The sequence below is a fragment of the Balaenoptera borealis genome (assembly GCF_965194805.1).
Source record: "Balaenoptera borealis genome assembly, chromosome: 13".
NCBI lineage: Eukaryota > Metazoa > Chordata > Mammalia > Artiodactyla > Balaenopteridae > Balaenoptera > Balaenoptera borealis.
The window spans coordinates 86,295,903-86,314,253 of NC_138870.1; the positions used below are offsets into that span (position 1 = coordinate 86,295,903).

Consider the following 18,351-nt stretch of genomic DNA (forward strand, 5'->3'; position numbering starts at 1 on the left):
CATTTCTTTCCTTTCAAACACAGGATCGCTTTGTTCACTGCCAAGAAAATACCTGCCAAATATAACCAAGTGTGAGTAATGACACTGTCATCTGTCCTTTCAAGTTATAACGATGGTGATCCATGAAACAGAACAGTGAGTTCAGGTTGCAACTCAAACAACCACGAGAGGGCTTTTCCTCAAGACAATCACCATGCAGTCAGGTGCCTGAGGTGTGCTTCCCGCTGCATCACACAGAGCATTAAGAAAATGTGTACTCACGGGGTCAGGATAGAATCAAATCAACGATTTTTACTGCTTCCTCAGGAACATTCTTAAGCGAACCAGCTTTTTTCTGCCCCGTGCAGATATGTGGTGGTGGTGAATACAGTGGCTTGTGCTAAGGTGTGGCAATTTTACCCACCATGGCTTTTACACAATTCGTGCAAATGTCAACGCAGTAAAAAAGGCAAATAACACCTCAGCGTTGTTATAAAAATAGCTCTGATTTCGCAGATCCCCCAGGTTCTTTGGAACCTGCTGTTTTAAGAGATCCTAAGAGAAAGATCTAGAGTTTCCCTACTTCGCCATTCACTTGCTTAAAGTAAAGCTTTAGGCTAACTCAAGGAATCCCACAGCCCTTCTTTGCTGAGATGTTCAGGACTATAATAGTGCATACATCTATGTCTAATTAGCACAGCTTTTTTAAAAAGCTACTTATTTGATAGGGACCATATAGGCACTCATAACAAGTGGATGGAGGCACAACGAAGTGCTTCTAAGCAGGGACAAGAGCTCCAGCAGAATTGCCGATGCAGTCTAGAGGCTCCCAGAAAATGGTCCAGGTGCATCAAGTGACACCAATTACTAGTTATACTTTCACTAGGTTTTCTGGTTGAGTGAAGGTAGAGAGGAGGACTTACGGTGTCTATCCTCAAGGGAAAACGGACAGTCAGGATCTAGGGGAGTTTCTGATTATGGCCTCTGACAGTTAGACCAAGGTCTATCTGTGAGGTTAACTACCTTTGCTAGCTACCTCACATTTGTTTTTGGTCACCCCGTGCTCCTTGCCCTATAGTGATTAGCTGTGCGCCGTTACAATGGAAAGCAGTTAATAGATACTGCATAAAGTGAGTAAATCAAAAAGGAGAGAACTCCGTTTTCTGTTTTTGCTTTTTTTTTTTTTTTTTTTTTTAAGTTAAAAGGACGGTCACCAGAAGAATCCAAAACAAAAATTCATTAACCATGGTTCCTCTAGGTCAGGGGAAATTCAGAATGGAAAAGAGAGAGGCTTTACGTTTTCTTTTTCTTTTTCTATAATGTTTGAACTGTTTTCGACCACAGACATATATTGCTTTTATGATATAAAACCATACAAGTAACAGTTTTACTGACAAAAAAATGAAAAGACCGTGCGTGACTTATTTTAGCTGTGAGAAGGGAAGGAGGATGTTGGAAAAGATTGCTTTCACTTTGAGGTCTGTCTTGTGAGGGAGGAAAAAAATCTCCAAGGAAAAGGGTGAAGGCAGCATTCAGGAGCGGCTGCACCAAGAAGCTTGGCTTTAAGGAGAAAAAGACCCAACCTGTGAGGTTCTTTGCTCCTCCCCACAGCGAGGCAGCCAGATGTGGTGACCACAGGGGCGTGTGGGCGTCCAGTCCTGGTGGATACCACAGCAGATGCCCTGGTTAACACGGTGATGCCAACAGAAGAACACTGGCCGGGGCTTGGAACTGGCTGCAGAGTAGCCTCCCGGCTTCCTCATCCTACAGGGGGATGGAGTTACCTTGACCTCACAGAACCGGGGCAAGGACAAAGCGAGATCATGTAACTTAAAGTACTCAATATGCTGCAAAGCAGGATTGCTCTTTGGCAATCAAATTTTTCATCCATAAAACGTGAGGATGGATTACAAGGTTCCTTCACATGGGAGTAGTCTTGAACAAGCTAAACCATACCTACAACTTGGAAAGACCCCTTCAAATGTTCTATTTAAAGCATGGGTGATTTCATGACTTATTTAAGCCCAAATAAGCTACTCTCCAAAACTGATCTCTTCTCACCGATTCTGAAAGGACTTCCCAGCAATATTGTCTCTGTAGGAATCAAACAAAACATGGTATTGATCCCGGCTCCATTCCAGAACCACCTAGGGAAAAAAAGAAAAGAAAAACAAATGTTTTCTTTGCATCAAATACTGAGAGTATGTAACTTTCATTTCATTTTAATTTCATTAAGAATTGCTAAAGGACTCCCAAGGCAATAGAAACAAAAGCAAAAATAAACAAATGGGACCTAATCAAACTTATTACAAGCTTTTGCACAGCAAAGGAAACCAAAAACAAAATGAAAAGACAACCTACGGACTAGGAGACAATATTTGCAAATGATGCAACCGACAACGGCTTAATTTTCAAAATATATAAACAGCTCATGCAACTCAACAACAACAACAACAACAACAAAAAACCCAATCAAGGACTTCCCTGGTGGCGCAGTGGTTAAGAATCCGCCTGCCAATGCAGGGGACACGGGTTCAAGCCCTGGTCTGGGAAGATCCACATGCCGCGGAGCAACTAAGCCCGTGTGCCACGACTACTGAGCCTGCGTTCTAGAGCCCGCGAGTCACAACTACTGAGCCTGCGCTCTAGAGCCCGCGAGCCACAACTACTGAGCCTGTGCGCCACAACTACTGAAGCTCATGCACCTAGAGCCCGTGCTCCAAAACAGGAGAAGCCACCGCAGTGAGAAGCCCACGCACCACAACGAAGAGTAGCCCTCGCTGGCTGCAACTAGAGAAAGCCCCCGCACAGCAACAAAGACCCAACACAGCCAAAAATAAATACATTTATTAAAAATAAATAAATAAATAAATAAAATAAAGCTCAATATAACTGTCCTTGCCTAGTAGGGCTACCTGGAAGGTGGGGAGAAAACATCAGAGAGAGTGCGCTTCACAAACGGCTGAGAAATGCTGACGTGCCATATGTTAATACAACATGCCTTCCTTCATCAGATAAATTAATCTTGGCATCTCCAAACCGCTCCGGTGTATTAGAAACAACGGCAATAGCAAAGGGTCCTTAAGTACCACATTTAGGAACATTCCTCTAGTTCAGAGTTCTGCACTTTTAGCTCTTGGGGGAAATGGTAGGAATGCTGGCTTATTACTCGGGATGTGGGTTTTCATCCCGGCTCTGTCACTTTTATGAGTGACCTTGAGCAAGTTACTTAGCCTCTTCAGGCTATTTCTTCATCTGTAAAATGAAGGGGGTCTTTGAAATCCCTGCCAGTCCTAAAAGTCTATGACTTAAGAGGGGCTCCCAGCTGCAGGGCTGACACTGTGTTTCTCACCTGTATCCTCCATGTCCCCACGTCAACTCCATAAGGACACCGTGTCTCTTCCTGTCTTCACCTCCTCTGGGTCTTCTGTCCCTACTCCTAAGCCCATCAACATTTGAACTTGATTCTCTTCCATCAGAACCATTTCCCTTTTCTGCTATTCCTGTCAACTAAACCCTATTATGAAAATCTTTCCAAACTTTTCTAGATGAATGAGTAATATGCTCTATGAGGAATGAAAAAGGAAACTTGTAAATCAAATAAAATTCATCTAAGGGTTAGTGTCAGATCATTTTCTTAATACTATCAAGGACGGAAAAGAGTAGAAAAAAATCTGTACAATTAAAAAATTTTTATTCTAGGGTAAACTGTAAAAATATGAACACCCTCCAAACAACAAAGAAGCCAAAAAAGACTTAAACTTGCAATTAGATAGTTTTCAGCCATTATCAGCAGTAAACAAAAGACCAGAGGAACAGGTGAGAGAAACACTGACTACTGTAAAATCGAGTCTCTGTTCTTGCACAAAGCCTTTCCATATTCTTCAGCCCAGTCTGAATGCTTCCTTCTCAGAACTCTGGATAACTTTTATCTCTATCACTTATTTGATGCCTTGCATCACTTAGTTTTATTGTTATTTACCTTTTACCCCATGTTAGCATCTTGACAGACCAATCAAACTGCTCAAAGGGTAGAGAACTACTTACAATTCTGTTTATTATCAACTCATACCCAGCACATTACGTACCATCTTTTTCTTAGTAAATATTACCTAACTACTGTAGGAGTGACGTAAGAGAAGGCTGGATTTGGGAACTTGGGATGCCTTCTAAGAGAACCTCCCAGTTCTCCTGCTTCGTAGCTGTGTAACCCTGGGTAAACTACAATGTGTGGGCCTCAATTTCCTCAACTATGAACTAAGTACTAAATCTATTTCATCAGTCTGCTGTGCTGCTGTAGTAGGATGGTGATTCTCCCATGACGTGGGCGAGTAAAGGGTATGGGGAGTGTGCCAGGCATACTGGAAGCCAAGGGTAATTAACTTCCTGAAATGCCATCATTTTTATAATGGCAAGACATTTAAAACATTCTATTGGTAGTAATGCAAATTTTTTATGGAGAAAAATGGAATATTGATGTGATAAAAATACAAGATATAATGCTGACCTTCAAAAAATGTCCTATTTGCCATTTTGAGCTATTCTCCACACACACACACACACACACACACACACACACACACACAATCACCCCTCCTCTCTACATTATTCTCCTCAGAGGACTTACTTTTCTCTGTTACTAAGGGTAGTTTGTAAAAATTTAAGACACAATGAACTAAAATACTATTTACTAAAATACTACATGAACTCTCAAATACCACATAAACAATGTATTATTAATAAAGAATTTTAAAAATCATCTAAAGGTAGTTTATTCTACTAGTTAAAGATGTTTATCACTTTTGGACTTCCCTGGTGGCGCAGTGGTTGAGAATCCGCCTGCCAACGCAGGGGACACGGGTTCGAGCCCTGATCCGAGAAGATCCCACATCCTGCAGAGCAACTAAGCCCATGCGCCACAACTACTGAGCCTGCGCTCTAGAGCCCACGAGCCACAATTACTGAGCCTGTGTGCCACAACTACTGAGCCCACATGCTGCAACTACTGAAGCCCATGAACCTAGAGCCTGTGCTCCGCAACAAGAGAAGCCACCATGATGAGAAGCCCGTGCACCGCAACGAAGAGTAGCCCCCGCTCGCCGCAACTAGAGAAAGCCCGCGCGTGGCAACGAAGACCCAGTGCAACCAAAAATAAATAAATAAAATTTTTAAAAAATTTTTTTAAAATTTGTATTACTTTTAAGACTCCATCTTAGTAATCATGGCATCCAAGGTATTCAAGATCAATTGTTGGTTAGTTTTACAAAATTGCAGCCAAAGTCAGTCTTAATGTGCTGATCACAGGAGAAGGGGTTCAAACACACACTCACCAAGCACCATCGTGCCAGGCACACCCCCACATTGAATCCCCACAATAAGGCACCACTTTGAGGCACGTACTACGATGGCACAAAAAGAAGCTCCAGGCCAAGTTGCAGTGTGTGTGATGGGGCTGAGGTTTGAATCAACCGAACTCCGTAGCCCATGTTCCTGTTTAGCTTGGCCCGGGCTCTCTCAGCTTCACCTGGCCTGCTCCTCTGATGCTTATTTACACAGAGCCAGCTTTGTCAAATACACATTCATGAATGTGGTCATTCAACCAGTTGAAACTGGTATGTTTATCACCCTTAATTCAATGGCCCAGCATTTTTAGAATGTCTGACACAAATGCTAAAATTTTCAGTTGATAAACTTTTTCAATTATGAAACCGGCACAAACTTTTGTTGACGATCTTGACGGTCCTGAAACAGGACCAAATGCATGCCTGTGGTAGAGTAACAGTGAATGAGGTGTAAGCGCCATAATCCTTTGGGGATTCCCCAGCTAAGGAAAGAAGGAAGGTAATTATTAAGAAGCGAACCGGTGGGCTTCCCTGGTGGCGCAGTGGTTGAGAATCTGCCTGCCAATGCAGGGGACACGAGTTTGAGCCCTGGTCTGGGAAGATCCCACATGCCGCGGAGCAACTAGGCCCGTGAGCCACAACTACTGAGCCTGCGCGTCTGGAGCCTGTGCTCCGCAACAAGAGAGGCCGCGACAGTGAGAGGCCCGCGCATCGTGATGAAGAGTGGCCCCCGCTTGCCGCAACTAGAGAAAGCCCTCGCACAGAAACGAAGACCCAACACAGCCAAAAAATAACTAATAAATAAATTAAAAAAAAAAAAAAAAGAAGCGAACTGGTGAACAGTGCAAGGATCATAAGATTACAATCAGAAGTTTAAGTCTGGCACTTATCAATAATAAAATCTAGGGCACTTCTCCATTTTCAATTTCTTCTTCTGTAGAATGAGGATATTAATACCACCTATTTCACAAGATTGTTTTGATAAGATAGGCAAATCCTATAGGGCTGTACAATACTCACTGCAAACTGCTCACAGGTCTCTTAAAGATAGCATTTACATGCTACAATATAATTAATTCACCTGTTTAAATATCATCTACACCTCTGCGAGCAACTCAAAGCCAGGAACTTAATCTCTCTCATTTTCAGTCCTAGAACCTTGCACACTGCCTGGCACAAAATCAATAAACTTTCTAGAATGAGTGAATACGGCTACTAGTTTTACAAGACAAACACCTTGGAACAGCTTATTGCTCTGTGGTTTCCCTCCAGAGCTTCCTGCTTTCAGATCCATTCCCAGATAGTCAATGTAAAGGCTAAAGGCTACAGGTACAGAGAGACGACAGCAGGCCTCAGCACACAAGGATGCAAAACTCTCTGTAAAAACACATGTCCCTTTCTCAAAGTTTCAAGTGTATAAATGTGACGTGCTACCTTGTAAAACTTAAGATGCCAGGGCTCTCCAAACTCAAGAAGCAAAAACTCTAAGTAACTCTGACAGAGCTTTTCATACATTGATAATCACATCAGAAGTTTATAATATTCCCAAATTACAACAGGTTCTCCATAGTGTCTGAAAACAAAATATATTTTGCATTAAGAGCCACTAAATGGCAGACAAAGATAACCTAAGCTTTATCTTTTTCTGCTAATCCTCCTCCTCCTCTGATACCAATCAGGAAGTCAAATCTGCTCATCACCAGCAGCATTTTCTAATCACATTTGATGAAACATGTTTGTTTTCCTGCCTTAGTCCATTAGAGTTGCTCTGACAGAATACTACAGACTGGGTGGCTCATAAACAACAGAAACTTATTTCTCACAGTTCTGGAGACTGGGAAGACTAAGATCAAGGTGCTGACAGATTTGCTGTTTGGTAAGGGCCTGCCTCCTGGTCCATAGATGGCTGTGTTCACACTGTGTCACCTCACATGGTGGAAGGGGCAAGGGAGCTCTCTGGGGTCTGTTTTATAAAGGCACTAATCCCACTCATGGGGGTTCCACCCTCATGACCTAATCATCTACCAAAGAGCTCACCTCCTAATAGCATCATACTGGAATAGTTTCAGCATATAAATTTTGGGAGGACACAAACAGCTCACAGCATTTCCCAACACGAAGTGGCTAAAATAAAAGACTAACCCATTTCTTATTAGGCATTGAATGGTTACCAAAAGTGGGCTGATCTCTCCTTTTCATACACAGGAAATGACCCAAACCCAAGATGCATGACCACTATTTACTTGAACGTTAATTAAACTCAAAAGATACTTTTCTAGACCACTTCTACCTTCTTTGAATTCTTCACAGAATTAGATACACAACATACATTTGTTGACCATTTTAAAGGGCACAAAATGGGAACCAGGGCTTTGTCCTCAGGGAGCTGACATCCTGTTAAGGACTAATCATGTACTTGCATGAAATGATTTAGGAATACTTACTGTTCAGCTTTTACATGAGTACAGATTAAAATAGATTACTGTTGGGGAAAAGGGATAATCAAGGATAGGGTTAATCATAATAGCTTAACAAAATCTCTCTCCTTTTCCTAGGAGAGAAAGCTGAGATTTTTAAAGAAGTAGAGGAGCAAAGAGAGGGAATTCCCTGGCAGTCCAGTGGTTAGAACTCCGTGCTTTTACTGCTGAGGGCCCGGGTTCGATCCCCGGTTGGGGAACTAAGATCCCGCATGCTGCACAATGCAGCCAAAAAAAAAAAAAAAAAAAAAGTCCCCTCAACCACACTTGAATAAAAGGAAAAGGGGGGGAAAAAAAACCTACCAAAGATGGTTTCCAAATGTATTCAAACTGACTTTCTGGGTACATATATGTAGGTTTACTTGTTTTACAGTTCAGAGTTTACAGAATCACAGAATTACACAGGGAGTACTTTAAATCCAGTGCCAGTGTGTGAGCCCTGCTAGAACGTCCTTGCAAACAGTTACTCTACCTATGAATTTAGATCTGCACTGTCCAAAAAAATGGTATCCCCACTAGGCACGTGTGGTTATTTAAATTAAGACTAAATAAGTTAAATTTAAAACTTAGTACCTTAGTCCCACTAGCCACATGTCAAGTGCCCAACAGCCACATGTAGCTAGTGGCTACTGTACTGGACAGCTCATAATTACAGGCCGTTTCCAACACTGCAAAAAGTTCTCCTGGACAGTGTTGCAGCTATTCAATCCCTAAAGATTAAGTACGTGTCACAAAAGCAGGCCCTGACCTCAGCCCGAGTTTTGTGATTTTATTTATTTTTTTAATATAAAATCTTTATTGTACAGATGAGAATCTGAGACTCAAAGAGCTTAAGTGACTTATCTAAAGTCACACAAAAAGAAGAGTTCTGGGCCTCCCTGGTGACGCAGTGGTTCAGAATCCGCCTGCCAATGCAGGAGACATGGGTTCGATCCCTGGTCCGGGAAGATCCCACATGCCGCGGAGCAACTAAGCCTGTGCGCCACAACTACTGAGCCTGCACTCTAGAGCCCACAAGCCACAACTACTGAGCCCACGTGCCACAACTACTGAAGCCCACGCGCCTAGAGCACAACAAGAGAAGCCACCGCAACAAGAGAAGCTCCACAACAAGAGAAGCCACCGCAATGAGAAGCCCGAGCACCGCAACAAAGAGTAGCGCCAGCTCTCTGCAACTAGAGAAAGCCTGTGTGCAGCAACGAAGACCCAACGCAGCCAAAAATAAATAAAAATAAAATAAATTTATTTTAGAAAGAAAAAAGAAGAAGAGTTCTGACTTCCCCTCCCCTCCCCAATTTTTGTCAACAGGCTGCTGGCTCCTCTTAGCAGACGGATGTTTCCTCGGATCTCAGACAGCTTCTTTCCGGCGTGGGATCTGGCGCAGATTCCTTTCACCATCTTCTCCCATCAGAACATGCATTTCCGGCAAGAGAGCAGCTCTGATTCCCTGGCTTTTCTTCCTATTTCCCCTGGATAAGGTCTCTATAGTTTTGGTTTTTTGTTTTTGTTATTTTTTTTAATGGAAGAAGCCAAAGTACTGCAGTGAGGATATTTATCTTTGAGATTCATTTAGGGGAAGCTGGTTTTCTTGGCCAAATGCTATAGTGAGCTAACCCTAGGTAGAAAGCATGGGCAGGATGAGGACGGACAAATGTTAATAGTTTTGTGATTTCAGACAAGTCACTTAAAGCTCTCTAAGTTCCAAAATAATTCCTTATCCCATAAGGGGTTGTTATAAAAAAAAAAATCAAGTGACCTGATAGATATCCATCTATTCTAATAACTACAAAGCACTACAAGAAATACAAGGTATTAAGACTGAAAGAGCACTGAGCTTACTTAGTCCTTCAAGGGGCTCACAGCCCACTGGGGAGACAGATATGAAACAAACAATTATATCATGTGAAAAATATACCCAAAGTATAAATAAAAGTGTAGTTGGTAAAGATTTGTTATAACTATTAAACCAGAAGCCAAAACTAATCAAACTAAGTTTTTTTGTTTTTTCTCTTTATTTTGGTAAAACTTAATTGCCATAAAAATGTTTAGTGAAATGAGACAAAATTTTACAAAATATCTGCTTGTGGTGCTTACTACACTTACCTCCATCAACAAATGAATTTTATCTCATACTGTTACTTAGATAAAAACATTTTTTAAAATTCACCAAGGAGAGTTCTCTTTTTATGAGTGTCAAATGCAGAGAAGTCATAAATTAGGCAAAAAGAACACTATATATTTTTAAATAGCTGTAAAGCCATTAAAAAACCCCTTTCTTGAGGGGCAATTAGCAATATGTATCAAAGGACCAAAGAAATGGTCATGTCTTTGTTCTAATTCCACCTCTAGAAATACATGCCAAGAAAATCATCATAGGTGCACCCAAACACTTCTGTATAAATATGATAATAACCATTATTACTTATACAAATAAAACCTGAAGATAGTTTAAAAATTAAACAATAGGTAATCGGGTAAATAAATTAAGGTACAGTCACACAAATATTATGAAGCAATTAAAAATTATGCAGTTTTTAAGCAACTATTAAAAATTAGTAACTTCAGTTAGCCAACAAATACGTGGCACCATTCTAGACTCTGAGGACACAGTAATGGACAAAACAAAATGTCTTCCTTCTGGAACATACAGACTAGTCAAAGGGTAAAGTGTTTGGTAAAATATTACGTGAAAAAAGTAACAATCAAAACTATCAGTCTGGAACGTAACCTCAGCAAAATGGCAAAGTAAGCAACTCCAATCTCTCATCTCCTCAGAAACACTGAAAAACAAGCAGAAACTGCCAGAACAATAAAAGACAAATATTGTATGAAATATACATTATATGAAATGTCCAGAATCAGCAAATCCATAAAGACAGGAAGTTATTAGAGGTTGCCAGGGCCCAAGGGGAGAATGGAGAGTTACTGCTTAATACCAAGTTTCTGTTTGGGGTGATGAAAAAGTTTTGGAAACAGTGGTAATGGTTGCACAACAATGTAAATGTAATTAATGCCACTGAGTTACACACTTAAAAATCATTAAAATGGCAAATTTTCTTATTTGCGTTTTGCCATGAGATTTTGGAAGAGAAGTAAATCACTGTAATACTCCTCCCAAAAGTAATAAAGGAACATTATCAACAATTCTATGATCACAGATTGGATAACTTAGATGAAATGGACCAAATCCTTTAAAGATACAAACTACCAAAGCTCAAACAAGGAGAAATACATAATCTGAATAGCCTATACCTATTAAATAATTTGGATCAATAAGTAATAACCTTCCAAAACAGAAAGCAACTGGCCCAGATGGGTTCACTGGTGAATTCTACCAAATATTTAAGGAAGAAATGATACCAATTCTCTACAATTTCTTCCAGAAAATGGAAGCAAAGGGAACACTTTCTAACTCATTTTATGAGGAAAATTACAAACCAATAACTCTCATGAACATGGATGTGAAAATCCTCAGTAAAGTGTTATCAAATAAAATCTAACAATGTATAAAAGGAATTATATAACATAACCAAGTGGGATTTATTCTTGATATGTATTTTTGAAAACTGGTTCAACATTCAAAAATTAATTAATGCAATCTACCGTATCTCAAGGCAAAAGAAGAAAAATCATATGATCATATCAAAAGATAAAGTCTTTGACAAACTTCAACACCCATTTTTTCTTTCTTTGGCTGTGCCATGTGGCTTGTGGAATCATAGTTCCCCGACCAGGGATAGAACCCTTGCCCTCGGCAGTGAAAGCGTGGAGTCCTAACCACTGGGCCACCAGGGAATTCCCTTAACACTCATTTTTTATTTAAAAATAAAAAATAAAAACCTCTCAGCAAATTAGGAACAGGAGGGAACTTCCTCAACTAGGGTACTTCCAAGTGAAATTAACATTTGAATTGGTAGACTAGTAAAGCAGCTTGCCCTCCCTAATGTAGGTGGGCCTCATCTAATCAGTTGATGGCCTAAATAGAACAAAAAGGCTGAGTAAGGGAGAATATCCTCTGATCTGACTGCCTTGAGCCATAACATCAGTCTTTCCTGCCTTCTAACTTGAACTGAAACATCAGCTCTTCTTGGGTCTCTAGGCTGCCAACCTTCAGACAGGAACTACAGCATCGGCTTTCCTGGTTCTCAGGCCTTTGCACTTGGACTACAGCTACATCATTGGCTCTCCTGGGTCGCCAGCCTTGCTAAATGCAGATCTTGGAGACTTGTTAGCCTCCACAATCCTGTAAGTCAATTCCATATAATCAGTCTATTTCCATACACACACACACACACACACACACACACACACACACACACACACGTGCACATGCATGTATGCACACATATACATATATCCTATTGGCTTTGTTTCTCTGAAGAACCCTAATATAATTATATATCAACTGATATCAACTAAACCTGTATACTTTTCTATTAAGATTCAATTTAGAAACTGATCACTCAGGTGACCTTTCCATATTTAGATACTAGGGAAAAAGAATCTCTGCACTCCACCTCTTGGTGCCAGGCTCTATACTAGGGGCTGAGGATACAGTAGTGAATAAGACAGAAAGGCTGAATAAGACAGAAACGCTCCTCCCACGGAGCTTACATTTTGAGGGAGAGAGAAATGAGACATTAAATACACACATACACATTTTCAGACTGAAACTATGTACTACTTTTAAAAAGAAGAGGAACAGAAAAAGGAATGACCTGGTGAAAGAGGCTGCTTTAGGTTGGGTGGTGGGGAAGGCCCACCTGAGAGGACATTACTGAGCTGAGACCTGTAAGACCAGGAGCACGTCACATGGTGGTCTGCGGGCAGTGCTCTCCAGCCTGATGGGACAACAGCGCAAAGGTCCTAAGGCAGACACAAACCTAATGTGTCAAGGAAAAAAAAGAAGGTGGATGCACCAATTCTGACCCTAAACCTCAGGCAGGTTTGCAAGTATCCGCTTCCTTTCTGTGCCTTTACCACCGCTTGAGAAGAACATGTCCAGGCTGGTCTGCTGGTCCCAGGAGGATGAAAGACATGTGGTCCACGTCCAACCCAGATGAGCCAACTCCCACCTGACCTGCACATCCCAGAGAAGAAATAATTGTCATTTTAAGCCAGGGACTGACAAACCTCTTCTGTAAAGGGCCAAACAGTAAACATCTTAGGCTTTTCAGGCCATATGGTTTCTGCCACAGCTATTCAATGCTGCTGTTGTACTGAGAAAACAGCCATAGACAACAGTAAATGAATGGACATGGCTATGTTCCAATAAAACATTTATTTATGGACACTGATATTTACAATTCATATAATTTTCATGTGTTATGAATTCTTCTTCTTCTTTTAGTTTTTTAAAGCCACTTAAAAATGTAAACTCCATTCTTAGATTGCAGGCCATACAAAAACAGGCGTAGTTTGCTGCTCCTGTTTTAAGCCAGCAAACTTGAGGGTAGTCTGTTAGGGAACATTTTTGTAGAAAGTTACAGGACACACAGTGGATACGTGACACAACCTGCTCAAAGAAGTGGCGCATTTAGGATCTTACATACAGACCATTAGAAGGAGTCTGGATTTTCTACTGTGTACAATGGGCATGATGTAACCTGATTCACATTTTTTAAAAGGTAGCCTGGTTGCAATGTGGAGAACAGATTGTAATGGAGCAAGAGTGGTGAGAGATGACGGTGGTTTATATTTAAATTTCCATAACACAGGTACCACATCTTTTTTTCTTTTGGGGCCGCAAGCACGTGGGATCTTATTTCCCCAACCAGGGACTGAACCCGCGCCCCCTCCAGTGGAAGTGTGGAGTCTTAATCACTGGACCGCCAGGGAAGTCCCACCACATATTTATTCTTAAATGCTTGGAGCAGAGGTTCTCAGCTTTTTCAGTCTTAGGACCCCTTTATAATCTTAAAAATTATTTAAGATTCCAAAGAGTTTTTAAATTTTTAAATTTTATGTGGGTTATGTCTACTGATATTCACCATATTAAAATTAAAACTGAGGAAATTTTAAAATATTTGTTCATTTAAGAAATAAACCCACTACAGGGCCACATAAAGATTTTCATGAAAAATAACTTTTCCTAAACAAAAAAGTTTAGTGAGAAGAGTAGCATTGTTTTTAATTTTCACAAATTTCTTTAATGCGTGGTTTCATAGAAGACAACTGGAATATCTTTGTGTTCTGCATTCAGTCTGCCGCAATGGCACATGTCTGTTAAGTCTCTGGGAAACTCCACTGTACTCTAATGAGAGAATGAGCGAGAAAAGGTAAATAATGTCTTAGTATTATCGTGTAAATAGTTTGAACTTGTGGATCACTGGATAGGGTCCCCAGACTACCTGTAGAAAACTGCTGGCTTGGGGTAATAGCTTACTTTTAAATGCTAGAATCTCAGTGATTTTGAAGTACAGCTGTCCTTCGGTATCCTTAGGGACACCTACCCCCCTCCCAACCAACAGATACCAAAATCCACAGATGCTCAAGTCCCTTATATAAAATGGCATAGTATGTGAATATAAACTAAGCACATCCTCCCATATACTTTAAATCATCTCTAGATTATTTATAATACCTAATACAATGTAAATGCCATGTAAATAGTTGCTGGCGCACTTGCAAGTTTTGCCTTTTGGAACTTTTTAGAATTCCCCCCCCTTTTTTTTTTGGCTGCATTGGGTCTTCGTTGCTGCACATGGGCTTTCTCTAGTTGCGGTGAGCGGGGGCTACTCTTCGTTGTGGTACACGCGCTCCTCATTGCGGTGACTTCTCTTGTGGAGCACGGGCTCTAGGCACGCGGGCTTCAGTAGTTGTGGCACGTGGGCTCAGTAGTTGCAGCTCATGGGCTCTAGAGCGCAGGCTCAGTAGTTGTGGCGCATGGGCTTAGTTGCTCCGTGGCATGTGGGATCTTCTCGGACCAGGGCTCGCACCCGTGTCCCCTGCATTGGCAGGCGGACTCTTAACCACTGCGCCACCAGGGAAGTCCTCCCCAAATGTTTTCAATCCCTGGTTGGTTGAATCTGCAGATATGGAACCTGCGAATATGGAGGGCTGACTGTACTTTGATGTAAGTTATTCTACTTTACATACTATTCAGTAGGACAATTTTAAAATAAAGAGACTCGCCCAAAGTCAAGCAATTAATTAGATATAGATTATGCCAGTTTCCAAAAGCAAAGACATTGTTCTTTCAGGCCTTTGTACAATTATAAAAATCAACATGCAAAGCCTGCTGATTCTCCAGCACTGCACCCAGTGTGGCAGGTTCACCTGGATCCCTACTACGCCCCACAGTCTCCTGCTCCCAGTTATCCGCCTGCAATTCACTGTTCGCATCACCTCAGAGCAATTGTTCTAAACACAGATTTGACTCATCACTCCCTTGCTTAAAACCATTTGAATGGTCCCCATTTTCTTCAGGAGGAATCCAGATTCCTTGGAGTCACTCCACAGCGAGTCCGAAACTGGCCACCGCCTGCCTCTCCAGCTTTACTCCTGAGTACGCTGCTGCGGCCCTTCAGAACCACTTCTGTTCTAGAAGGTGAGAGTTACCTCTCATACCCATACCTTTACACCTAGAGCATCCTTCACTTACAAGGGGAGAGGGGCTCCCGTTTCTTCCCTCAGCCATCTCCTTCAAGATCAAGCTCACGTGTCACCCTGAGAAACTTTCCCTGACACCCAGGCCTAGCTCTTCAACTTAAGTTATCACAACGCATCTTAAGTTTGCTTACTTGCTGGTCTGTCTAGAAAGTGAGCTCCTCAATAGCAGAAAGATACAGAACCATCTTTGTGTCTCTAAGCAGTAGAGTACCTGGCCCAGAGTAAACACCTCCACTGATCTCTGCTGAGTGAACAACTTACGAAAATTTGGTAAAGAAACTTTATCCAATTTAGAATTAGTCAGAAACAGAAATGAAGTTAATGGAAAGAGGTAATGAAGGAGGGATAAACTAGAACCTAAAAGAAGAAACAATTTTAGGAAGCAATTTTAAAGGGCAATACAGGGCTTCCCTGGGGGCGCAGTGCTTAAGAATCTGCCTGCCAATGCAGCGGACATGGGTTCGAGCCCTGGTCCTGGAAGTTCCCACATGCCGCGGAGCAAATAAGCCCGTGTGCCACAACTACTGAGCCTGCGCTCTAAAGCCCGCGAGCCACAACTACTGAGCCCGCATGCCACAACTACTGAAGCCCGTGCGCCTAGAGCCCATGCTCCGCAACAATAGAAGCCTGCGCACCGCCAACGAAGAGTAGCCGCCGCTCGCCGCAACTAGAGAAAGCCTGCGCACGGCAACGAAGACCCAACACAGCCAAAAATAAATAAATAAAATAAATAATTAATTAATTAAAAAATAAAGGGCAATACAGTTTTTAGTCTGATCATATATAGAATGCATTTGACTCTCCCTGCACAAGTGTGACTTAGTCTGTAACATTTCTGAAAGATCACTTTTTTCCCTGCTTAATTTAGTGTATGTATGAATCACACACAGGCTGACTAATCACCTGCTAAAGATACTGCATGTGGATCACAAGATTGAAACAATCTAAAGACAGTAAGAACTTGAAAAGATATATTGTGAATATACATAACCTATCACAGCTACAATTGTTTGTTACAGTTTAGAAGGAACTAGGATAACATATGTTATTGTAAAGTGCAGGCTGTATTAAATTAATAAGGCACTTGCCTCCTCTGCTTTCATATCAACCAAAATAAAGCACACTCAGATTAAGAAATCATTGTGAACTTTTCTACTCTGTCTCTAAGAAAAGATTAATATACTCTTCAGTGTGACCTTGGGCATCAGGCCAGAAGGTAGGTGCCCTGTTGTCTTCGTGAGTGTTGTGGTCAAGGGAAGATCAGGGCTGGCATGGGGCACTTGGCATTTAATTAGCATTTACTCAGCACCTTGCACCAGGCACTATGCAAGGTACCTTATATACTTTAGGCATCTTATTTAAACCACCTTTCCTCACAGGCTCAATCACAATCAGTGAGCAAAAACAAAATATTTGTAAGTATTCATTCAACACATATTCACTGAGCACCTATAGTTAGGGTCTGGGAGGACAAACGAACCTGTCTGTCTTGCTCACTTTTATATCCCAAGATGTCAGCGGAGTGTCTGGCACATAATGGAACATGAAGGCCCGATGATTTTGCCTCCTAAGTCTCTCAAATCTGCCCACTTCTCTTTATCTGCCCTCCACCAGCCTAGCGCAAGGCCCCTGACTAAGTGCCCTGCAGCCATTCTTGTTCCCTCTAATTCAGGGTTTCCCATCTTTGGCACTGCTGGCACTCAGGGCCTGACAACGCTTCGCTGTGGGGACTGTTCCGGACACTGTAGGATATTTAGCAGAATCCCTAATGCCAGCAGCACCAACCCCATGCCCCAGTCATGCCAATCCAAAATGTCTCCAGACACTGCCAAATGCCTCAGGGCTGGAACGCAGCATCCCTGCCAGCTGAGAGCCAGTGGCCTAGAGCAGACTCGCTCTCCCTCTGTCCTCTGCCTCAGGAGTTCTGACCCTGCAAAGCTGAGCTCAGACTGCATCAAGAAAGCCTCTCCTGACCCAGCCACTACAGGATGGGCTCTCACTGCTGGTCTCTCCCCCAACACTCTCCCCTTTTAGCATTTTTCACAATTGTAATTAAGTAGCATTTAATGTCTGACTGCACAACCAGGATATAAACGCTCAGTCTGCAGGAACCAGTGGGCTTTGTTCACTGCTCTTAAGCCCAGGGGCGGTGCTACAACAAAAAACTTACTAGTTCAATGAAGGATTTAAGTGCTCTGCTGGGGCACAGGGATTCCAAGGGAAGAAAGACAACATCTTTGTGTTCAGAGAGCTGAGTACAGAAATGGCAAGTAAGTCTCATCTCCTGGGCAAGCTCAATTAATTTGTACCTGCTTTGAGAAGCTGTAGGTCTAGACATGTTTCTTCTAAGGCACCAATATACCAGATACCACATTCCAAAGTGATATGTAGGACCAAGATGCAACGTTTCCTAAGGAGGTGGTTGGAAACTCATCCAAACCGTGGTAGGAAGGGTCAGAGGAGAGCTTTTGGAAGCTGCTGGCATTCTGTCAATCCTGCTCCACCTCATCTAAAGGAGAGGGGAAGAAATCTCTTTCCCAGGCCAGGAAACCTCAAGTCCAGGAAAAGGACTCAACTAGGATCACCGAGAGAGCCAAGCTCGGGTGCATGCAGTTGGGTGGCTGCAACATCCACCCCGTACCTGAGAAACAGAAAGGGCTGGCTGGCCATCGGCTCCGGGGACAGGGAGGCATTACTGCCAGGCTGGAGTCAGCCCACACACCCCCCACTTTGAGCTGATGGGGTTCAGGACATGCTACCTCAAAATACGACAGCTTGGCAAACTGAATATTTCAAGCCGAATGAATTTGAGAAACACCACATAAAAAGAATTTTCTGACCTTCCTCTGAAACAGGTCATAAGACTTTCTGTGAGACGGGCCCTCTCTACGCTCAGAAGAAAGGAGAAATCCTCATCTGAAGACAGAGGAATGCCGCAAGAA

At 42.1% G+C, this 18,351-nt stretch overlaps 1 protein-coding gene across 7 annotated transcripts in view; it reads right to left on the reverse strand.

Moving 5' to 3' along the window:
• GNPTAB (N-acetylglucosamine-1-phosphate transferase subunits alpha and beta) overlaps window positions 1-18,351 on the reverse strand; it is an 81,927-nt gene that overhangs the window by 54,347 nt on the left and 9,229 nt on the right. For 4 of the 7 annotated variants that reach the window (XM_082349586.1, XM_082349584.1, XM_082349583.1 and 1 more), the window contains exon 2: window positions 2,041-2,126. The exons of the other annotated variants lie outside the window; for them this stretch is intronic. In XM_082349586.1, the coding sequence (XP_082205712.1) occupies window positions 2,041-2,126 (86 nt within the window). The remainder of the gene's footprint in view (window positions 1-2,040; window positions 2,127-18,351) is intronic. 7 annotated transcript variants of the gene reach the window in all.